Source organism: Oncorhynchus nerka, linkage group LG24 (genome assembly GCF_034236695.1).
Source record: "Oncorhynchus nerka isolate Pitt River linkage group LG24, Oner_Uvic_2.0, whole genome shotgun sequence".
Classification (NCBI taxonomy): domain Eukaryota; kingdom Metazoa; phylum Chordata; class Actinopteri; order Salmoniformes; family Salmonidae; genus Oncorhynchus; species Oncorhynchus nerka.
Window position 1 is genome coordinate 26,454,622 of NC_088419.1, and position 22,930 is coordinate 26,477,551.

Sequence of the window (22,930 nt, forward strand, 5' to 3'; positions counted from 1 at the left end):
AGTAAATGTGCATGCCAAACACAGGCAATATCAGTAGCCTCGTCAAACTGCACTCACCAACGAGAGGTAGGCCGAAAGTCACCTTCAGCATTCAAATGTTTGTAAAATGGCGCAATTTGAGGTTTTATTCGTTGAGTGACAACCAATGTTATTTGCTAGGTTATTGTTATCAAATACCTTGTTGAAAACTGTTTTTACCAGACTAAAGTAGCCTAAGCAAGTGCCGGAGACACGGCTATTTCGACTACCTCAGGGGTGTCAAACTTATTCCATGGAGGGCCTAGAGTCTGCAGGTTTTTTCTTTCTTTTTTCTTTCAACTAAGCCATAGACAACCAGGTGTGGTGTATAATTAGTGACCTTAATAAATCAATCAAATACAAGGGAGGAGCGAAAAACAGCAGACACTCGGCCCTCCGTGGAATGAGTTTGACATATGGTATACCTGCTGATCGACTCATCTGGCTATATATTGTAGGCTACCTGCTGATCGGGACTTAGGCTAAATTAGATATTTTGATTGTTCGGGTTCACCATCAGCAATCATTTTTGCTTTAATAACCTCTACAGGATCGGTGTCCCCCCGCAGGACGGTTGAGCTAATGTGATTAGCATAAGGTTGTAAGTAAAAAGAACATTTCCCAGGACATAGACATATCTGATATGGAAAGAAAGCTTAAATTCTTATTAATCTAACTGCACTGTCCAATTTACAGTAGCTATTACAGTGAAAGAATAACATGCTATTGTTTGAAGAGAGTGCACAGTTTTGAACATGAAAATTTATTAATAAACCAAATTACGCACATTTGGGCAGACTTGATACAACATTTTGAACTGAAATGCAATGTTTCACTGGATCAATCTAAAAAGTTGCACATGCACTGCTACAATCTAGTGGAAAAATCGAAATTGCGCCTAAACTGGAATAATACATTGTGGCCTTTCTCTTGCATTTCAAAGATGGAACAAAAATAAAACTATATTATCTTTTACCAGATCTAATGTGTTATATTCTCCTACGGTAATTTAACATTTCCACAAACGTCAAATTGTTTCCTTTCAAATTGTATCAATAATATGTATATCCTTGCTTCAGGTCTTGAACTACAGGCAGTTAGATTTGGGTATGTCATTTTAGACAAAAAAAAAAAAATGGGTCCGATCCACAATACGTGTACAGTTCCAGTCAAAAGTTTGTGTTTTTCTTTATTTTTACTATTTTCTACATCGCAGAATAATAATGAAGACATCAAAACTATGAAATTACATGGAATCATGTAGTAACCACCTTTAAAAAACCAAAACAAATCAATATATATTTTATATTTGAGATTCTTCAAAGTCGCCACACTTTGCCTTGATGACCACTTTGCACACTCTTGGCATTCTCTCAACCAGCTTCACCTGGAATGCTTTTTCAACCATCTTGAAGGCGTTCCCACATATGCTGAGCACTTGGTGGCTGCTTTTCCTTCACTCTGTGGTCCAACTCATACAAAATGAGTGATATTGGAGGCCAGGTCATCTGATGCAGCACTCCATCACTCTCCTTCTTGGTCAAATAGCCCTTACACAGCCTGGAAGTGTGTTGGGTCATTGTCCTGTTGAAAAACTAATTCTAGTCCCACTAAGAGCAAACCAGATGGGATGGTGTATCGCTGCAGAATGCTGTGGTAGCCATGCTGGTTAAGTGTGCTTTGAATTCTAAATAAAATCACTGACAGTGTCACCAGCAAAACACCCCCACACCATTACACCACCTCCTCCGTGCTTCAGTGGGGACCACACATGTGGAGATCATCCATTCACCTACTCTGTGTCTCACAAAGATACGGCGTTCAGAAACAAAAATCAAACATTTGGACTCATCAGACCAAAAGACAGCTTGTGTTTCTTGGCTCAAGCAAGTCTCTTCTTCTTATTGGTGTTCTTAAGTAGTGGTTTCTTTGCAGCAATTCAACCATGAAGGCCTGATTCACGCAGATTCCTCTGAATAGCTGATGTTGAGATGTGTCTGTTAATTTAACTCTGAAGTGTTTTGGGCTGCAATCTGAGATGCAGTTAACTCTAATGAACTTATCAGTCTGCAGCAGAGGTAACTGTCTTCCATTCCTGTGGCAATCCTCACGAGAGCCAGTTTCATCATAGAGCTTGATGGTTTTTGCAGCTGCACTTGAAGAAACTTTAAAATTTCTTGAAATGTTCCGCATTGACTGACCTTCTTGTCCTTTGTCATTTCTCTTTGCTTATTTGAGTTGTTCTTGTCATAATATGGACTTGGTCTTTTACCAAATAGAGCCATCTTCTATATACCAACCCTAGCTTGTCACAACACAACTGATTGGCTCAAACGCATTAAGAAGGAAAGAAATTCCACAAATTAACAAGGGACACCTGTTAGTTGAAATGCATTTCAGGTGACTACCTCATGAAGCTGGTTGAGAGAATGCCAAGAGTGTGCAAAGCTGTCATCAAGGCAAAGGGTGGCAACTTTGAAGAATCTCAAATCTCAAATATATTTTGATTTGTTTAAAAAAAAAGTGGTTACTACATGATTCCATATGTGTTATTTCATAGTTTGTCTTCACTATTACTCATCAATGTAGAAAATAGTAAAAAATAAAGAAAAACCCTGGAATTAGTAGGCGTGTCCAACCTTTTGACTGGTACTGTACATGGTCAATTTTAGACATACAGGGTAAAGTTGATAATTTCATAACGAGGACATCACTTTTTCTACACGCACTGCGTGGTCCATGCGGGGAAAAGAAAACTTCCAAACGGTCTGCCATCTGATTTTGAAACGGGGGCGAAACCCAAAGTTATGCTATATATTCATTGGCCATGTCATAGCTAATTTGTAAAGATACATATGGATACATTACTAGCTTAACCCCTTTTAATCTGCAAAAATGATTTTGTTGGTGATGGTGATTGGTGATGGTGATTTCGGGTTGATAGATGCCCAGTTTCATCACAACCACACACAGAGAGAGAGGTCAGCACAGAGACCGAATTTAGAATGGAAAATGAATGCGTTTATATACCAAATGCATCAAATCGTATCTCATTGATATGTACTTCTAATCAAACTGAATAGTTTCAAACTAAAACGTATCGTTCCTGTGCCCATGCATCTAGATACATATCGAATCATCTTGAAAGGGACAGGTGAACATCCCTAGTGACTTACCACAAACGTTTTCCCATTCCCCTCAGCCTTGTAGCCAGTCTTGGAGGACAGAGGATGCAGATTGAACTCAAAGCCGGTGTTGGGATCCCTCACAGAGCAGGTCTGCCATAGAATAGAACAAAGAAACATTTAAAATCATTGACGACACCTCACCAAATCTATAACAGAAGATCTAAAGACTTTAGAGATAAACATTCGCTTCGAGTTGATGTGGAACACAAAAACTTACCTTGTTCTTGTCATCAGCAGTACTGATGGCACAAGCTGCCCCGGTCTCCCACATGAAGTTGGCAGTGCAGTTGCCATAACTAAGGAAACGAGGGCCAGATGACTGTAGATACAGATAAATACAGGCCCATCTCACTCTTAAAATCCTAGACAGACGTTATGATATAGATTTTTTTGACACAGTGCTCTACAAATATGCCATTTCACTTACCACAGACCCTCTGGAGCAGACCAGGTGGATACGTGTAGTGTAGGTGAGTTTCAGTCCATCTGAGATGCACTTGGAGCCGCCCGTGTACTCCAGCAGCAGGCGGTCCTTCTCCTCGATCAATGGACCTCTCTTAGCCAGGCCCATGTTACTGACAGACACTGTTTCAGACAGAATGCCCTGAAGACAACACACAGAGAAAGACCAGAATCACATCGGGCTACAGTTCAGTACTAAGACAGACCCACAGGGATGGCTACCAGGACTAGAAGAGGGATACTAACAGTCTTAGCTTCAATTGATATCAATAACAAAAAAAAGATTAATACAATTTGTAGAAAAGTCTAAACTTTTTAATGCTGTTTAATGCGCTGTTTTCCAGATAATGCCATTGGATAAATACTGTACTCTGGTGATAGAAGGAAACTGAAGTGTAAGTTCCATGACCCAAACAGTGTTTAACACACATCATAGTGTGTAAACCTCCTCCTGTAGGTCATCCTGGAGCTTTTACACTAACCTGCTGAGGCTCGTATTTCATCTGGCAGACGGAGGCCTGGCGGTCACAGCCCTGCACGGCATTCAGAGGTCGACACACATTGATGTAGTACTTCCTCAGGTTGTTAGGGTCAGACAGGTCCATGGCCTGCCAGTTCCTCCCTACACTAGACCGGGAAAGACTGAGAGAGAGGACAGAGAGCGGAGGGTTACACACATTATTCTTCAAATATTGTTTCTTGTCTGCCTTCATTGGACATAACTAGGACAAATAATTTTTCTTGACCCCATGACCTGACCAGGACAAAGGAAGCTTTGTGGCCTGGGAAAACTCCTTTGCCCTAGTCATAACATAACCTTGTGCAGGGAATTCTCACCTGGAGAGGTCGTACTGGTCCAGACTGTTGGGGTCTGTTACCACACACTCCTGTGGCCTCTCTGGACAGGCATAGGACGTATACCACCTGAAGTTATAGGTGTACTTGTCTTCTACCTGTGAGGATCAACATGGTTATGAATGATGGTATGTTCATGGTATAAATACTACAGGTGGAAACAGTGCATATGTGAACCATATGAGGAACTACATATTAGAGATTCGATGAGATCTGTCAGCAGGACATAAACCCTGATCAAGACAGCTTGTCTCTCGAAACATTGGACATAAGTATTTTTGCATCTGAACTCCTAGAGTGTGTGGCTCTCCTTTATTTTTGAACTGTTCCACTCCGCTAGTCAGCACCTCGCCTAAATAGGTATGCGTTACTTTCGCCTCTAGGACCCAGTCAGTACCTGAAACTCTGGCTTTCCAGCGCCGGCCTCTCGGTCACAGAGGAAGGAGATCATAGTGGAGCGAAGGGTGTGCTGCATGTTGTTGTACTGAGAGCCGTTATTGTAGGACAACTTGATCATCCCGTCATAGTAGGACAGCTGAGAGTTAAACTCCCCCAGGCTCCATGAATTAGAGCCACTGTAGCAGACAGACACACCAAACATAAGAACAGAAGCTACAGTATATCCATCCATTACTTCAGACTAAACAGTCAGTCCATTCAGTCCTCCTCTAACCTCTGAACTCTAAAGCACATGTACGGACCCCAGGTATAAGCTTGATCCTATTTTCCTACCACTGTAATAGGGCACTTCCACCTATTGTATATCCACAGGGATTTAGTATGACAAGAAGGGTTGATTGAAATGGTTAATACATGCCTTTGGTCCACTTGGCAGGCCCCAGCCTTCAGAGGGCATTTGGCTGCAGTGACAGAGCCACAGACGTTAATTAAGTAGTCATAATCTCCATTGGACATGTTGTAGAAGCCTCCTCCAGGTTTAGACAGGGGGGACAGATCAAATGAGAACCCTGGAGAGAGAAGACAAGAGAAAATTATAGTAACGCATCAAACAGCTATATTACATCTCCATAATCTAAACCTCCTGTCCTTGTCTCCCGGCTTCCACATGAAACAATATTAAAGTTCTGGACACATGGACACAAATTTCTGGTAGGCATCTGGTTCCATGTGACCTACCAGCTTGAGGGTCTTCCACCTTGCAGTTGTCCCCCTCTGTCCTGGACATGACGCAGGCTGCAGCCGTGTACCACTCAAACTCATACACACAGCCGTCACTGGACACACTGCGCATGATGGGGGCACTCTCTAGGTCACCTGGGTAGGACAGGGGGGGTAGACGGGGGACACACAGAAAGTCAGGAGGAGTTGAACAGATAGACTTTAAAAGACAACATCAAGGTAGGACTAAATGCTAGCTAGCTCCACTTTCAGGTAGTCTTGCCACGATACAAAAATGTTGACTTCGATACTAGGTTTAGTATCACGATACTAGATATCAAAACGATACCGCGGCAAAAAAAGGCGGCGTATCAGCCATAGTCACAGAATGGCACTTGTTCCAGACAGATCTTTTGAGTTCAATATCGTTACAGATTTGGGATTTTTGAATGTATATATTAATGAATCAATTATACAATCAATTTGACGTTGGTAAAAAACAAATCCACAAGTGTATTACCGGCTGGGCACATCAAGCTTAAGATGATATCGCAGATCTAACACCCACTATCGGCTTCCTAGGCTACATTGGAAAGTATTTTAGCCTGTAATGGACATTGTTTTGCAAACAGTAATTAACCGTTTCAACATTTTATGTGCCGTGTTGGACCATTCAAGTGTTTTAACTTCTGTACAGCATAAGTGGTGATGCAGCCCAGGCTCCTAGTGAGTGCAGTGGTTTCTCAGGACAAGCTAGAGCTAGCAATGAGAAAGTGGAGCAGGCATGGAGCAGGCACGGTGCTCTCATGCTAAAAGGGGACATTGGCAGCACTGATACAGACTTGATCCTCTATCAAATCAGTAGACGACATGAGACATTTGACAGAAGTACCGAAAGTAACAAAAATTCTAGTATCGAACCGTTTTTCATGTTCAATTATAAAAAAGGAACAACGTTTCGGTATAAAATGCAACACTACTTTCAGGTGAACAGTTGTTCACCTTGGACTCTGCAACTAACTATTTCTAACACTCTCACCTGGCTTGCACTTCAGAATCATGATGGTCTTGATTTTTGTGTGCTTCCTGCATTCTCCTCCCTCAGTGTATACCAGTTGTATGTCGTTGCTGTCAGTCTTGGTAGGGGAGGTGAGAAATTTGCCCAAGCTGATGACCTTTTCCTTTCCTAAAGGAGAGGATGGAATACATTTTTGAAAGGCAACAAACAAGCTACAAACTATAAGCCATCTTGGTCTCTCAGATTTGACAGCATGTTGTCCGTGTACAGATAAGAGTCAGGGCCTGTATTCAGAAAGCGTCTCAGAGTAGGTCTAGACTCAGTTGTGCATTTTAGATCATAATGAACATGGGGGACCTGATCCTAGAACAGCACTCCTACTCAGACGCTTTATGAAAACAGGCCCAGATCTTCTCCAGACGTACCCACTGCACAGATGGCAGCGTCCTCGGGGCAGGTGCTGGTGGCCCCCTGCTGGAGGACTTTGTGACACACATTGACGTAGTAGCGCATCCTGTCTGACTTGGGGGCATTGGCATCCACAGCCTCCCAGTTCTGGGCCGACTCAGACTCTGAAAGGCACAAGACAAGTTATGTGGTTTAGCATATACACTGACTAAACAAAACATGCTCTTTCCATGGGACTGACCAGGTGAATCAAGATGAAAACTATGATCCCTTATCGATGTCACTTGTTAAATCCACTTCAAATCAGTGTAGATGAAGAGGAGGAGACAGGTTAAAGAAGTATCTTGAACCCTTGAGACATGGATTGTGTATGTGTGCCATTCAGAGGGTGAATGGACAAGACAAAAGATTTAAGATCCTTTAAACAGGGTAAGGTCAGTGCCAGGTACACCGGTTTGTGTCAAGACCTGCAATGCTGCTGGGTTTTTCACGCTCAACAGTTTCCCATATGTCTCAAGAATGGTCCACCACCAAAAGGACATCCAGCCAACTTGACACGACTGTGGGAAGCATTGGAGTCAACATGGGCCAGCAACCCTGTGGAATGCTTTCGACACTTCGTAGAGTCCATGCCCCGATGAATTGAGGCTGTTCTGAGGGCAAAAGAGTGGGGTGCAACTCAATATTAGGAAGGTGTTCCTAAAGTTTGGTATACTCAGTGTACAGTATATACACAGCTCAAAAAAATAAAGGGAACACTAAAATAACACATCCTAGATCTGAATGAATGAAATATTCTTATTAAATACTTTTTTCTTTACATAGTTGAATGTGCTGACAACAAAATCACACAAAAATTATCAAATGGAAATCAAATTTATCAACCCATGGAGGTCTGGATTTGGAGTCACACTCAAAATTAAAGTGGAAATCCACACTACAGGCTGATCCAACTTTGATGTAATGTCCTTAAAACAAGTCAAAATGGGGCTCAGTAGTGTGTGTGTGGCCTCCATGTGCCTGTATGACCTCCCTACAACGCCTGGGCATGCTCCTGATGAGGTGGCAGATGGTCTCCTGAGGGATCTCCTCCCAGACCTGGACTAAAGCATCCGCCAACTCCTGGACAGTCTGTGGTGCAACAGATCGAGCGAGACATGATGTCCCAGATGTGCTCAATTGGATTCAGGTCTGGGGAACGGGCGGGCCAGTCCATAGCATCAATGCCTTCCTCTTGCAGGAACTGCTGACACACTCCAGCCACATGAGGTCTAGCATTGTCTTGCATTAGGAGGAACCCAGGGCCAACCACACCAGCATATGGTCTCACAAGGGGTCTGAGGATCTCATCTCGGTACCTAATGGCAGTCAGGCTACCTCTGGCGAGCATATGGAGGGCTGTGCGGCCCCCCAAAGAAATGCCACCCCACACCATGACTGACCCACCGCCAAACCGGTCATGCTGGAGGATGTTGCAGGCAGCAGAATGTTCTCCACGGCGTCTCCAGACTGTCACGTTTGTCACATGTGCTCAGTGTGAACCTGCTTTCATCTGTGAAGAGCACAGGGCGCCAGTGGCGAATTTGCCAATCTTGGTGTTCTCTGGCAAATGCCAAACGTCCTGCACGGTGTTGGGCTGTAAGCACAACCCCCAACCGGAGGTAGCGGTCCTGCTGCTGGGTTGTTGCCCTCCTACGGCCTCCTCCACGTCTCCTGATGTACTGGCCTGTCTCCTGGTAGCGCCTCCATGCTCTGGACACTACGCTGACAGACACAGCAAACCGTCTTGACACAGCTCGCATTGATGTTCCATCCTGGATGAGCTGCACTACCTGAGCCACGTGTGTGGGTTGTAGACTCCATCTCATGCTACCACTAGAGTGAAAGCACCGCCAGCATTCAAAAGTGACCAAAACATCAGCCAGGAAGCATAGGAACTGAGAAGTGGTCTGTGGTCCCCACCTGCAGAACCACTCCTTTATCGGGGGTGTCTTGCTAGTTGCCTATAATTTCCACCTGTTGTCTATTCCATTTGCACAACAGCATGTGAAATGTATTGTCAATCAGTGTTGCTTCCTAAGTGGACAGTTTGATTTCACAGAAGTGTGATTGACTTGGAGTTACATTGTGTTGTTGAAGTGTTCCCTTTATTTTTTTGAGCAGTGTATATATATTTTTTTGTGCATTTTACATCCTTTTTCGACCCAATTTTGTGATATCCAATTGCGATCTAATTACAAACTTGTCTCATTGCTGCAACTCCCCAACAGGTTTGGGAGAGACGAAGGTCGAGTTATGCGTCCTCCGAAACATGACCCGCCAAACCTTAAATGTACATATAAAAGGTATTAGGGCTCATACTCATCTTTCTGATCCCTTTTACTTTAAGTATAAAACTGGAAGTCAAGGGGCTGGTCATTTACATTGATACATGCTGATCGTCAACTGGGATGGAAGTTGAACGCAGTATTCAAGCTCTCTGCAACTGGAGATGATCCAGGACTCCATCTTACCAGGGAAACGTGTTAAGGTGGACAGGTCATAATGCTTATAGTGTATAGTCTTGTTGTCTGTGACCATGCAGAGTAGATCCTCCGTCTCCTTGACACAGGCGTAAGCCGTCTGCCAGTCAAAGTAGTAGGTGCAGTCTGTCTCACCAACAAACACAGGCGAGCCACGGCCACCGTTTCCTGAGAAACACACAAATAAGGAATAAGCTGGAATGTAATGGAAAATACTTTAACCTGTCATTGGGGAGAGTCCTCTACAGCAGAAAACATTGTTAATTTAAAAGGTCCTTGCTTTCTCCTTGGACATGCTATGGGTTATGCTCACCTGCTGTTTTGTTGCACTCAAAGTTGATGATGGTCATGCGCTGAAAGCCCGAGCTACACCTGCTCCCATCTGGATAGATCAGAGTCAGATCTCCATCAGAGTACCTGGGAATAGAGAACAATAAAAAGGGACAATTGTTACAAATAAGGGGAAAAGAAGGAGAGAGAAGCTGAGATGGAGAAATATGAAGACAAGACATCTGGCAAGAAAAGATGTTTATTAATATTTTAAAAACCTTAGTGTTTGATTCATGTATCTCCCGGCAATCTTTTTGACATCTCCCGTTGCTTTGACTTGGCAGGTGGACACATAGTGCTGGTCGTCACCACACTCTCCTGCCTTGGTCTCCCCACACACATTCAGGTAGTAGAAATAGTTGTCCTTCCCATCGCTGCTCTTGTCCTCAGCCATATAGGGGTCGTCTGTAGCTACACACACAGAACGTGACAGTGATATTGGTGATATATTTCAACACGTCATTCACTGTTAGAGGAACTATCATAAAGTCAGTGGGGAATTTGGACAGTCATGAGTATTCATAGCATTACTTCCTTTTATTACGCAAAAAAAAGATTCATTGCCCAAGGCTTTGTTTCTCAAAGCCTGGCATGCTCTGGGAATGGCAGACTCACGGCCGAGGGTGAGGTGGGTGAGGTCTATGTTGATGTCGTGCTGCTTGCTGGTCAGGGTGCAGTTGTGACTCTCCAGGTAGTCTCTGTGGCAGGCATACTCCGTCACCCACTCTACCTCATACCTGCAGTTGGATTTGGCTGTCATCTTGGGGTCACTACCCTGTAATGGCAAGGTCAAAGGTCACACATGACTAAAATGACATCTAACTGCTTAAGGGAGATCGTGTTGTTTAAAGTGTTTAAATTTAGGTTGACATGTGAAGCATACTTCTATTTTATGAAATACACTATTCTATGTATTAATACTTTTTGTAGTATGATGAATAGTGTGATGAATAGGGGATCCACGGGACAGACACCCAGGCTTCCGTCTTACCTCCTGCCTGCGTGAGGGGCAGATAAAAGTGATGGTGACAGCAGGGTTATGGCCACTGCAGAAGTCCGGCGGGCTGACTGAGGCTCCCTCATATCGCAGCCTCAATCTGACACAGTAAGAAAGAGAGAAGTCAGCAGCTCAGTAAGGCAGCGCAGCTCTGGAGCTGGTCGATAGCCAAGAGGTCAAAATTAAGCAAATACTAAGACTGAGGCAGACTAGAGACAGAGGCTGCTAGCTAGCAATTAGCATTGCCTGTGTTTATGTATGGCTTTAGCGTGGCTGTACCGGTCCTTGAAGATCAGCTCTAGCTGGGTAGTTGGTAGGCCCATGCTGAAGGAGCCATTGCTGGTGGTCAAGCAGGCAGCAGAGCCTGCGGGGCAGGGGCTCTCTGGTCGGTCTGTAGAGGTGGCAGAGGTGAGATGAATTAGCCTAGGGATTAAGAGTGTTGTGCCAGTAACCAAAAAGGTTTCTGGTTCGATTCCCTGAGTTAACAAGGTGAAAAATTTGTCAATGTTCTCTTGAGCAATTACGAGCACTTAGGTTGGAGTCATTAAAACTCGTTTTTCAACCACTCCACAAATTTCTTGTTAACAAACTATAGTTTTGGCAAGTCAGTTAGGACATCTACTTTGTGCAATGACGCAAGTCATTTTTCCAACAATTGTTTACAGACAGATTACTTCACTTCTAATTCACTGTATCACAATTTCAGTGGGTCAGAAGTTTACATACACTAAGTTGACTGTGCCTTTAAACAGCTTGGAAAATTCCAGAAAATGATGTCATTGCTTTAGAAGCTTCTGATTGACTAAAATTATGTCAATTAGCCTATTGGAGGTGTACCTGTGGATGTATTTCAAGGCCTACCTTCAAACGCAGTGTCTCTTTGTTTGACATCATGGGAAAATCAAAAGAAAATCAGCCAAGACCTCAGAAAAACAATTGTAGACCTCCACAAGTCTGGTTCATCCTTAGCAGCAATTTCCAAACTTCTGAAGGTACCACGTTCATCTGTACAAACAATAGTGCGCAAGTATAAACACCATGGGACCATGCAGCCGTCATACCGCTCAGGAAGGAGACGCGTTCTGTCTCCTAGAGACGTACTTTGGTGCGAAAAGTGTAAGTCAATCCCAGAACAGCAGGAAAGGACCTTGTGAAGATGCTGGAGGTAGAGGTACAAAAGTATCTATATCCACAGTAAAACAAGTCCTATATCGAGCCACTGCTCCGCTCTGGTCTGATGTAACAAAAATATAACTATTTGGCCATAATGACCATCGTTATGTTTGGAGGAAAAAGGGAGAGGCTTGCAAGCAGAAGAACACCTTCCCAAACGTGAAGCACGGGGATGGCAGCACCATGTTGTGGGGGTGCTTTGCTGCAAGAGGGACTGGTGCACTTCACAAAATAGATGGCATCATGAGGGAGGGAAATTACGTGGATATATTGAAGCAACATCTCCAGACATCAGTCAGGAAGTTAAAGCTTGGTCGCAAATGGGTCTTCCAAATGGACAATGACCCAAAGCATACTTCCAAAATTGTGGCAAAATGGCTTAAGGACAACAAAGTCAAGGTATTGGAGTGGCCATCACAAAGCCCTGACCTCAATCCTATAGAAAATGTGTGGGCAGAACTGAAAAGGCGTGTGCGAGCAAGGAGGCCTCCAAACCTGACTCGGGTACACCAGCTCTGTCAGGAGGAATGGGCCAAATTCACCCAACTTATTGTGGGAAGCTTGTGGAAGGCTACCCGAAACGTTTGACCCAAGTTAAACAATTTAAAGGCAATGCTAGCAAATACTAATTGAGTGTATGTAAACTTCTGACCCACTGGGAATGTGATGAAAGAAATAAAAGCTTAAATAAATATCTCTATTATTATTCTGACATTTCACATTCTTAAAATAAAATGGTGATCCTAACTGACCTAATGGGAATGTTTACTAGGATTAAATGTCAAGAATTGTGAAAAACGGAGTTTAGATGTATTTGGCTAAGGTGTATGTAAACTTCTGACTTCAACTGTGTCTGTCTGTCTGTCTATATATACACACACACACACACTTTATTTTTAAGAATGTGTATATATATACACATGAAGTATATACATACATACATACATACATACATACATACATACATACATGCATACATGCATGCTAAAGGCCACTGATATAGATTCATGATTTAAAATTGTTATACCCTACTTTCACAGAAGAGTAAACAGTATCACTGAACTGATACAGTATAATTTCTTAATCATAAAACAATTGAGCACAGTAAAGAAACTCACTTAGGCTTCTGCATATGTTAATATAAAAGTCAACTTCATCATCCGAGTCATCCACCAGGTAACCATCTGTGAGTTTGATGAGTGGGTTCAGGTCATGCTTTTTCCCATCCGTGTCAAAGACATAGCAAGGGACCTAGACACAGAGTGAAAGAGTAAAGAATTACAAAATCCCAGGATTGATCATCTTCTATTTTCAGTTTGTTCTGGACTAAAGTTAAGTGCCTTGCTCAAGGGCACATTGACCAATTGTTCAACTAGTTGGCTCGGGGATTCGAACCAGCAACCATTCAGTTACTGGTCCAATGCTAGGCTCTCTGCCGCCCTAGGGATGCTGGCTAATGTTGACTAAAATGCTTCCCACTGTTGTGTCAAATTGGATGTCCTTTGGGTGGTGGACCATTCTTGATACACACAGGAAACCGTTGAGGGTGAAAAACCCAGATGTGTTGCAGTTCTTGACACAAACCGGTGCCCCTTGCATCTACTACCATACCCCGTTCAAAGGCACTTAAACATCTTGTCTATTCACACTCAAACGGCACACATACACAATCCATGTCTCAATTGTCTGAAGTCTTAAAGATCCTTCTTTAACCCGTGTCCTCCCTTTCATCTACAATGATTTGAAGTGGATTTAACAATTGACAATAAGGGTTGTCATGGAAAGAGCATGTTTTGTTTTCTTTACTCAGTGTAATATTGGAATGACTTTACATTTAAATTAAACATTTCCTTTATTCTATTCATTTTTTTTCTTTAAACAAGAGACAGCAAAGGACTTGCTGAGAACTCGTGATTTTCCACAGTGTGAATGTGCTCATCACATACTCACCTCCCCCCACACACAGTGGGATCACCGATGCCTTACACACTGCCACTGAGTCACACGCGTCTGCACACACATCACAAATGGGTGACATACACACATCCTGCCGACAGCTGCAGACCACAATTCAGACATACCTCTTTATTGGGCTTGTATTTATCCTTTTTGCAGGCTGCATATGTTCTCCATTCAAAATAATGAACACACTGGGCCACAGTCACAAACTCTGGTGTTCCCTGGGGGTAAGAGCACAAATATAGTTCAAGTTGACATACTGTATGACCTGACCGTTTACTCAATCTTAGAACTGCTACAGTAGACGTGGCTGTGACGGCCTACAAGCAAGTCACTACTTGAGGAACTGGACTGGCAGCATGATTACTGTGTTTGTTCAGCAGCAAAGCTCCTGCAATCACATGGTCACACTTATCAACAAGCAGGCCTGGTATTGTTTTTAAAAATAAAAGATAGGAGAGCACTGTATCATAGTTAATGTTTCTCAATAGAACTTCAAATGTTCAAATAAAGGAACTACCACAGAGTGGTTGCAGTTTCATTACACCACCAGACTGACAAAGAACAATGCTTAGTGATGAAATTATTCTCTAACTGAAACCCACAAGTGTGGTTTGACAGGAAATTCATAATCAGCTTCCAATACATACATTTCCCCATGACTACACTTCATTTGTAATGACAGGTGCTACTGGTGACTAACCATAGTCTTCCCACACTGGAAACTGATGCTGCTCTGGACATTAGTATCGCTACTGCCTGGGCACTTCTCAGTGCTGTTGAAATCTATCACGCTGCTCCCAGTCACCTTCTTTAAGGACAGATCACCTGGAAATAGAAGTGGATGAGTGAGAAGCATGCCTCTTAAACATGCAAATGCTGAGACAATTTGTAAGTCGCTCTGGATAAGAGCGTCTGCTAAATGACTTAAATGTAAATGTAATAGAATTGTTTGAGAATTTGTTTCAGTACGCTATGCTGAACCATGTACTCCCTGCAAAACAAACTCAATAATTCATTAAAACCTTAAACTTTCCCAGTGGTTTCTTGTGGATGATTAATACAGGTTTCAACTGAATCTGAAGCCTCCACCAATTCTCCCAGTCCCTACAGCGGTGGGGTCAAAGCATTACACCACAGGGTCTGGAAGGGTTAGTAGTTGAGGCCATTTTTCTGCTGAGCTGTCTGGCCATGTACAGTCCAGACAGATAAACAGCATGGGAGTATGACCTACTGGACAACACTGCCCGTCTCTGTCTGCTCTGCCAACAGCCTGGCGTCTGGGCAGGCTCCATACTTACAGTTAAACTCCAACCAGAGAGTTTGAGAACAAACTTTTTGACCAGTTATTACCTCAAAGACACTGTATTTTCCCCTCTAACCACATTGGATGGGGTTTCTGTTATTGTGTTTTGAAGGGGCAGAATCCAGCAAGGACTAACTGCTTTGCACAGCAGAAAACACCTTCTCAGAGTGAGGTAAAAAGGTTTAGGGTGCAACACCAACAGCAAAGCTTTATGTAATGATAAGTAGGGCATTTATATTTTACTATTGCTTGTCCAGATAGCACTGTATAAACAGACACTGCTATTAGCTTTCATTGATTTGACTGTATTTTGACCACAGAGACTGAATCCACTGCTGTGTTAGTGAACACTGTCACACTTACAAGTCCTATTTGAATTCCCTTCATGCACCATGCTTTATCGCTCTTATATCATTAGATATCTTCAGTATGCATGCATGACTAAGTCGCTTTGGATAAAAGCATCTGCTAAATGGTGCATATAATATATATACATATATGGCCTAAATGAAAGCTATTCAGCAGAACCTGGAGCTGATATATTGCTACTCAGCTGACCCAGTAACATAAATTACTAAACAAGAGGTGACCTGGAAGATTCAATTGCATATTATGCAAGGTCAATTGCCTGCATGCAAGCAGCCTGGTTGAATTCAGAGGAAAGCTGTGTGAGCAAATCTATGCTTGCAAATTGCCTGTTCCATGCTTATCATAGCGTAAAGGCACAGTCATGTGAACAGGCAGCTCCTCTGGTTCACCTTTAACCTCCTTTGATTATTCCAACACAAAAGACATAGGTTAGTCACTCGTTATCAGCATTAGGTCCGTCACAAGAGCCCCTTCCTATCCTACTCTGACACTCTGAGCTTGTTGAGTTGAGCCCAGGGTGTAATACCAGCTGCAGGCATTTTTCTCATGTAGACTTTAACCATGACCCGACTTTGTTTCACCCTGAGCGCAACCAAACACAGATTAGGCAATGAGTGAAGGTCATGGTCAAGTGTCCCAGGCCGGGACTTATTGTGACTTATTGTGATGGAATAGTCTAGTCCAGTAACCCTGTTCTCTGTCATGGCCTCCTTACAACGCAGATTCATTTGAGCACATTCATTTGAGCAGAAAAAATGATGAGTAAGTCCAGGTAAACCACAAAACATGTATAGCCAAAACAGCTAGCCTATATTTGTCAAGGAAAACCACTTCTCTGAAATGCTTAGCTACGTCAGCACTAAAGTGAAGCAAAGCCAAGTATTAAGTGTGATTCAATTAGTTTGATATCAGTGCTTCCTCTGTTTACAGCAAAAGCTGAGGATAAGGCTCCTGTTTTTTCAGTTGGGGGATTTTAATGACATCCATTACCAAATAGTACTGGAAAATGTGTCATCACTGAGGAACAGTTTGATAAGATAAACTCCCAGTAAAAGTTTGCCTACCTTTTAAGTTTTGTTTTGATTGAACAGACCCTAATCATTGACCTTTCACCAAATCATAATGCAAACTTTGTATTTTTATAACAAATTGTGTCTCTTCACAAAACTGCATTAAACCAACACCTCACTGAAACAAATCAACTGAATCAATGGACATTGACTTGAATCCTTTCAGGCCCATCCTTACTTCGGGGTGCTCATGGTGTTATTGCTGACTCCCACTGTGTCCTGGCAGCAGCATATACTACAGTGATCTATTCTACAGCAGCAAAACGTTCTGCCTAATCAGCAGGCCAGATCATCAGATGCCAACCTCACTTAATGAACCCTTAGCACATCCTCCTAACAGCAGCAGGGCCCTGTGCTGGAATTAGGGCCAATAGTTTTCCCTGAGCATAAGATACCAGACCGGGAAAAACTCCAGAGCCTTGTAATAGGTTACAAGGGCCAACCTGGTACTGACCAGGTCACATTGTCAGGGAAAACACTTGTCCCTAACTATACTCACCCACTGACTGGTTATTTTGACTGGTGAGGTTGTTGGCACAGACAGCACTGCCGGCCCCACATCCAGTGTGAGGTGAGGAGTCACAGAGCTTCAGTGTGTATTTTACTTTGTTGTCTTGGTCTATAGCCTCCCATTTGTAACTGTAGGACAAGGAGACCGAAGGAAAAAAATCATAATAGTTGTTGAAATGCATTTGCAATCATTCACACCAGCTCAATGTTAACATAACTAAACAGTACACTGTTTATATTTATCTATGCGTCCTCAGAAAACATAGTAAAAAAAAACATTAATATGCAGTTCCAAATATGATCACAGCAACGTTTTCATGACTCAGAAATCAATCACCATATATGGCTATTATTTAACCTAGTACATAACATTAGCCTACAATTTTCTTTCCAAACAAACAACTCGTGACGCTTCTGTCTATCCACCGACCTCTTCCAGATGCCAGTTCTATTTTAAGCCGTATGTTCTCACAAGTAGAGTCTCATAATAAAGACCGTGGTCAGCCAACTGACTACACACCACCTTTCTATCCAAACAACTGCCCTGTAAAACCAGGTTCAGGGGCTACGCCAGATGAGGAGCATCTGACAATGGAGACACAATACTGTTTCCATCCTCATATGTATATCATTGTTCTGTGCCACTCTAAATGAACTGTATAAGCTGCGTTTGTTGCTAAATACCCTTCCCATTTCTGAAGAAGCTTCATACCCTCTTCTTTACTGTCATGAGAATGCGCCAGTGAGCGGTGCCTCCATACTTTACCTGCAGAGGTCTTGGTACCAGAGGCTGACATCAGAACCCGCTGTGCCGGAGGGAAATGTAACCAGGACCGTTGTGATCGAAACAAGTAACATTACTATTTTCCAAGGCACAGCCTTGTTACAATTGCAAAGCGAGTGCATGTTTTGTATCCAGTATTATAAACTAGAGCATTATGTCCGACATGATACAGCAAAAGTCAGCTAGTAGTCTTCAGCAGGAACTGGGTGAATCACATGACAAACTGAACACATGATAGAAGACGTCACGTGGTATGACCTTCCACGAGTCATCGTGAACAGCGCGTTCACGTTATGACGGAGTGATTGGAGAAACGACTTGTCTACTTCAGAGGAAGGACTTGGAGCGTTCAAGTGCCGCGGAGCACAAATGGAACGCAATACCCATTCTACCAAATAATAATTTGGTGGGTGCTTATATTTCTCATATTGGAAATCGATTTTGTTGCATAGCCCACTCTCCCAGAGACACCTCAGATAGTGTGGTCATGGCCAGGGTTTTCCATTATCAACTGCAACATTGACTTTCGTTTGATGGGCTACCTGCCGCCCTGGTAGGTGATGTCAGATTTCAGAATGTGTGAAATATCAGGGTCCAGAGATCACACCCGAGTTTCCTAGTCATAATTATGAGTTGGATGAGTGTTCACTTGGATTTTTCCACCACCATGCTAGGGTGGCTAATGCTACTACCTGATGTTGTAGTGCACTTCAGTCAGGGTTACGCCTTGAGCACACCGACAGTGTATTTGTGCAGAATGGTACACAACATTATCTGGATATGCGTGCAACAAAATGTCAACATTAACCCTCTGCTACCATTTCTGTGAAGCCATCTAAGCATACAGTTTGCATAAGTTCGATAAATCCAATTTATGCAAGGCAAACGCAGCGTTGCATTGGAAATGAATGTACTACTGGTGTACCAAAACACTTGGTGTGCAACATCCGTAAGTTGTCAGAAAATGGTGGTGGAAATCTTTGTTTTGTTAAGAAGTAAGCATTTTCCCTGTTTTTCCCCCAACTGTGAGCCATTAAATCGAGTTAAGGAGGAAATCGACTCCTTTGCAGCCTTAACGGATGATAGGGGTGTAGAGCCGGCTGCATACATTCCATTTGGACGGTATAATGAAATAACTCAATATCGCCATCTGTGGGACTTTGGGTAATCTTATCATAGCACTGGCAAACCATGGTTGACCAGTGGTGTGTGTAAACCCTTGATGACTAAGAGGGAGCTGTATTGAAAACAACGTGCTCTTATTGTCTACATTCGTTTTTGACACGTTTATTCTTTTACAGGCACTTAATGCATACTTTTACATGATATTATGTTAGCTAAACACATTTAAAATTAATAAATATACAAAAAACATTCTTTAAAGTATATATTTTTGAGAGTACTAATGTTACTGTCCCCACTACAACAAAAATACTTAAATACATGGAATTTTGTCCTTGAAACATTTAAATAAATACTAAATACATTTGAATACTGTAGATTTCCATTAATTCCTATGGAGGACTGCTCATACTAGGGAGTGCTTACGTGGTCGATCAGTGGCTTCAAAGCCTCTCGGTGGCCAATACATAGCATCAACAATCCAGGGTTTATATAAATCATTGTGCTTGACCAACTCCCTGACGAAAATGTCTGACTTTTATCTCATCATAAGAAGGTTCATGAACATTATAGTAGCCTATTATAATGATATGGCTGCAAATGAGTGGTCGCGTTCCCCTGCTCAGACGTTGCATCAACCAATGATTACGGCTAAATCGTCGACTGTGTCATAGACTGACAGTTGTCGCGTTCAAATCATTTGGGAACTCTGAAATCTCAGACGTATCAGACTTTAGTTTGTTCAAGACAAATGGGAACTCGGGAAATTTTTTTAGCTCCGACTGGGATTTTTTTTTTTACGGCCACCCAACTGGGAATTCCAAGTTGGAAACTCAGGCATCTTTCTAGAGCTCCAACTTTCCGACCTGAAAGATGACTGACGTCATAATTTGACCACATTCTTTTTCGGTGAGTTCCCCGTTATCTTGAAAGTACCAAGGTTGCTATAACATTTGATGGTGTTAGCTGATTCTTAAAATAGCTACCTATTCAGGTGTTGTAATATTTGGCATGCATCAGCAAGGCAGAGGAACGCGCTCATTCGTACGTCATCAATGACCGCTTCCTTTCAACGCTTAGGAATGCTGTACAGCTGGTCGGAAAATGGCTGCTGCGACTATGGCAGGGGCCGATGCCCATAGGATGGAGCAGAAAAAGTTGGAGTATTTCTCCTCCATCAACTCCATGGCCAGGAAAATAATGCAAGAAAGAGAAAACATCAAGGAGAGACATGGACCCGATTGGGAGAAAATGACACCGAATGAACAAGACAGCGCCATCGACAATGGAATGATGGACCCACATATTCGTGCTCGATATGCTATGCATAGGGTTGACCGAGAAGAAGTAATTTGTTATCCTAAATTGCTCATTCAGACCGGACAGAAAATTGTCCATTTTGGTGTTGAGGTATGGACTTTTACCCGATTTGCATTGGTAGCCACATATCTATTTCATATAGAATGATCTACGTTTTCTCGCATGATTCCAGCTAGCTAAAATGGTTAACACACGCATTTGGTTAGCCACGACCGAGATTTGGGCTGGTAAACATCATACCAGTTACAAAACAATGCAAGAGATCGAGATGGATCAGATGGCACTTTTCAACATGGTCTTCCCCATGGTATATACGGATGGGCATTTGTATGATAACATGCTCTGTCTGATTTGGAAAATCTGGGAAACTAGCTATTTTTGTTTAGCTGTCAATTGATTCACTGGATTATCAAAACACTCAGCCAGCTAGCTATAGTCCATTAACCTGACTGGCAGTGTTTCTGCATGTGAAGCGAGTAGTGGTTTGTCACTAATCATCACACTTTGATGAAAACATCTGTTTTTGTTCAATTTTAGGACATAACTTGGCAAGATGAGCACTCTGCCCCATTTTCCTGGGAGACCAAGGTGTGTATGACTGTGCCCATGTTGTATTCTACCATTCACAATATTACCTTATATTGATGTAGCTACAGTACACATTTTATTTTTGGTCAACACAGTATCTCCTCACTCTTTACAGAGCCAGTTGGACATCAGCCTGACAACAGGTGAATCTGTGCAGGGCATCTCCTCTTCAATCGCTAACTACAAGCCAACTAATGTCACCCAGAGCAGCCAGCTGAGCAAGGTGTCCAATGGCGAGAGCCTCGGCCTGGGCAGGAAAGAGGAGTCCTCCTCCTTCTGGAAGATCAGTGCTGAGAGATCCAGGCTGGAGGGTGAACAGGCAGACTTCCAATCCCTAACCCCCAGCCAAATCAAGTCCCTGGAGAAGGGGGAGAAGCCACTGCCCTCCTACCTTCGTCAGGAGCCCACCCCCAAGGAGGCAGAGGAGAGCCCACCCCCGGTACGAGTGACCTCGCAGAGATCCCCCAGGCCGCCTGCACCTCCTCCCCCTGTGCCCATCGGTGTCCCCCCCCCAGCAGCCATAAGTGTGACCCCTATGAGCATGACTCCTACCCCTGCTCTTATCAGTGTGTCGTCCACTGTGGCTGGCTGGGAGCACGCTCAGAGCACCCTCCCCTCAGTCAGCAACACAGTGGAGGACGTCTTCACTCCGGGGCTGGCCAAGAAATCCCCTGGGCTGCCCACCAATTCCCCTGCCCGCTCAGGCAACACTGCCAGAGAGAGAGAGGAGAAGGCTGCTGCTCAGTCTGAGTCGCAACTGGCCACCAGTCCCACCTTCGCTCAGGTGAACAACCCATTGTGGTTTGATACTGATCAATTGGCAACAGCATTTACCTGTGTAGTAACAGTCTAATTACTCTGTATTACATGTTACATAGTACATTTACTTGAATGTTCTTTTTTTTTTCTCCTACCAGTTTAATACCAGCAGCAACGTCCTGAAGACCGGATTTGACTTTCTTGACAACTGGTAACAGCGGCTTCAAGTAACAACATTGAGTGACTGGATCAACTCAACACTAGAAGGACCATTGTGATGACCATTTTAATACATGTATTAAGGAAAGCCAACAATTGAACTGACGATGTCTATTTATCCTAAATGTCTTTTTATGGCATATCTCACTACGTGTGCTTTTGATTCCCCACTGCCAGAACCCGCACCCTCCAGCTGTTACCTTTACCTTTTTTACTCTGACCTCGTACTAGTGCTAAGCATTACTGTAGTGTACACTAATGAGAAGCACTCAAAGCGATATGTTTAGAAAGCCAGCATGTTAAGTGATTTATACCACTTGCAATATAGATCTACAACCATTTTACATTACAAGAGTGCTATTTTACAGAATTTTGTATGTAAATTATATTTACTGTATGCTATATTGCACTCAGATTTTGAAAACCTGGATTCAAAGCAAATAAATTATAGAGAATGAAGTCGTTGTTCTGGGATTGTACATTTGTTTTGATTCAGTGACAATATCAGTCCACAATGTGGCAGCAGAGATCTTGGTTCAATTGAGAACATCTCACAAATATACAAATAGAGAATGAACTGTCTGAGCAGACCCTGATAAAATGGAAAGGTAAAACCAGCAAAGCATCAGACTGTATTGCATATGTCTGTATTGGTTAAGTTACTCCAAGTGTACTGTAAAAAACATGCTTATGGAGGATACTGGACATCCTATTTTTGCGTTGTACAGTTATCCTCAGCAATCTGTATGAAAATTTCAGTTTTGCCTCACACTCACCCCTTTCAGTGTCTGGAAGTAACCACACCCAAACATCCTAGCAGACCTAGCTAGCTCA

The 22,930-nt window shown here is 43.0% G+C and overlaps 2 protein-coding genes across 4 annotated transcripts in view; one reads left to right on the forward strand and one right to left on the reverse strand.

Annotated features, from left to right (window-relative positions):
- LOC115107742 (cation-independent mannose-6-phosphate receptor-like) overlaps positions 1-18,310 on the reverse strand; it is a 36,234-nt gene extending 17,924 nt beyond the window's left edge. For 2 of the 3 annotated variants that reach the window (XM_029631350.2, XM_029631349.2), the window contains exons 1-21: positions 18,071-18,310; positions 17,294-17,433; positions 14,753-14,877; positions 14,172-14,270; positions 13,209-13,341; positions 11,197-11,308; positions 10,912-11,017; positions 10,536-10,695; positions 10,139-10,331; positions 9,904-10,007; positions 9,582-9,758; positions 7,086-7,232; positions 6,682-6,828; positions 5,661-5,798; positions 5,341-5,491; positions 4,921-5,098; positions 4,506-4,621; positions 4,151-4,310; positions 3,634-3,810; positions 3,424-3,525; positions 3,195-3,296 (exon numbers count right to left, since the gene is read on the reverse strand). In XM_029631350.2, the coding sequence (XP_029487210.2) occupies positions 3,195-3,296; positions 3,424-3,525; positions 3,634-3,810; positions 4,151-4,310; positions 4,506-4,621; positions 4,921-5,098; positions 5,341-5,491; positions 5,661-5,798; positions 6,682-6,828; positions 7,086-7,232; positions 9,582-9,758; positions 9,904-10,007; positions 10,139-10,331; positions 10,536-10,695; positions 10,912-11,017; positions 11,197-11,308; positions 13,209-13,341; positions 14,172-14,270; positions 14,753-14,877; positions 17,294-17,433; positions 18,071-18,210 (2,907 nt within the window). In that variant the 5' untranslated portion in view covers positions 18,211-18,310. Of the gene's footprint in view, positions 1-3,194; positions 3,297-3,423; positions 3,526-3,633; positions 3,811-4,150; positions 4,311-4,505; positions 4,622-4,920; positions 5,099-5,340; positions 5,492-5,660; positions 5,799-6,681; positions 6,829-7,085; positions 7,233-9,581; positions 9,759-9,903; positions 10,008-10,138; positions 10,332-10,535; positions 10,696-10,911; positions 11,018-11,196; positions 11,309-11,778; positions 11,869-13,208; positions 13,342-14,171; positions 14,271-14,752; positions 14,878-17,293; positions 17,434-18,070 lie in introns of those variants that run through there. The other variant, XM_065008770.1, reaches the window with a different exon arrangement.
- Positions 18,311-20,252: 1,942 nt separating this feature from the next.
- On the forward strand, positions 20,253-22,555 carry LOC115107299 (uncharacterized protein C1orf198 homolog). The gene is made up of 4 exons (XM_029630691.2): positions 20,253-20,620; positions 21,068-21,118; positions 21,234-21,902; positions 22,036-22,555. Exons 1-4 carry the CDS (start codon positions 20,315-20,317, stop codon positions 22,090-22,092), a joined length of 1,083 nt encoding a protein of 360 aa, XP_029486551.1. The 5' UTR covers positions 20,253-20,314; the 3' UTR covers positions 22,093-22,555.
- The last annotated feature ends 375 nt before the right edge of the window (positions 22,556-22,930 follow it).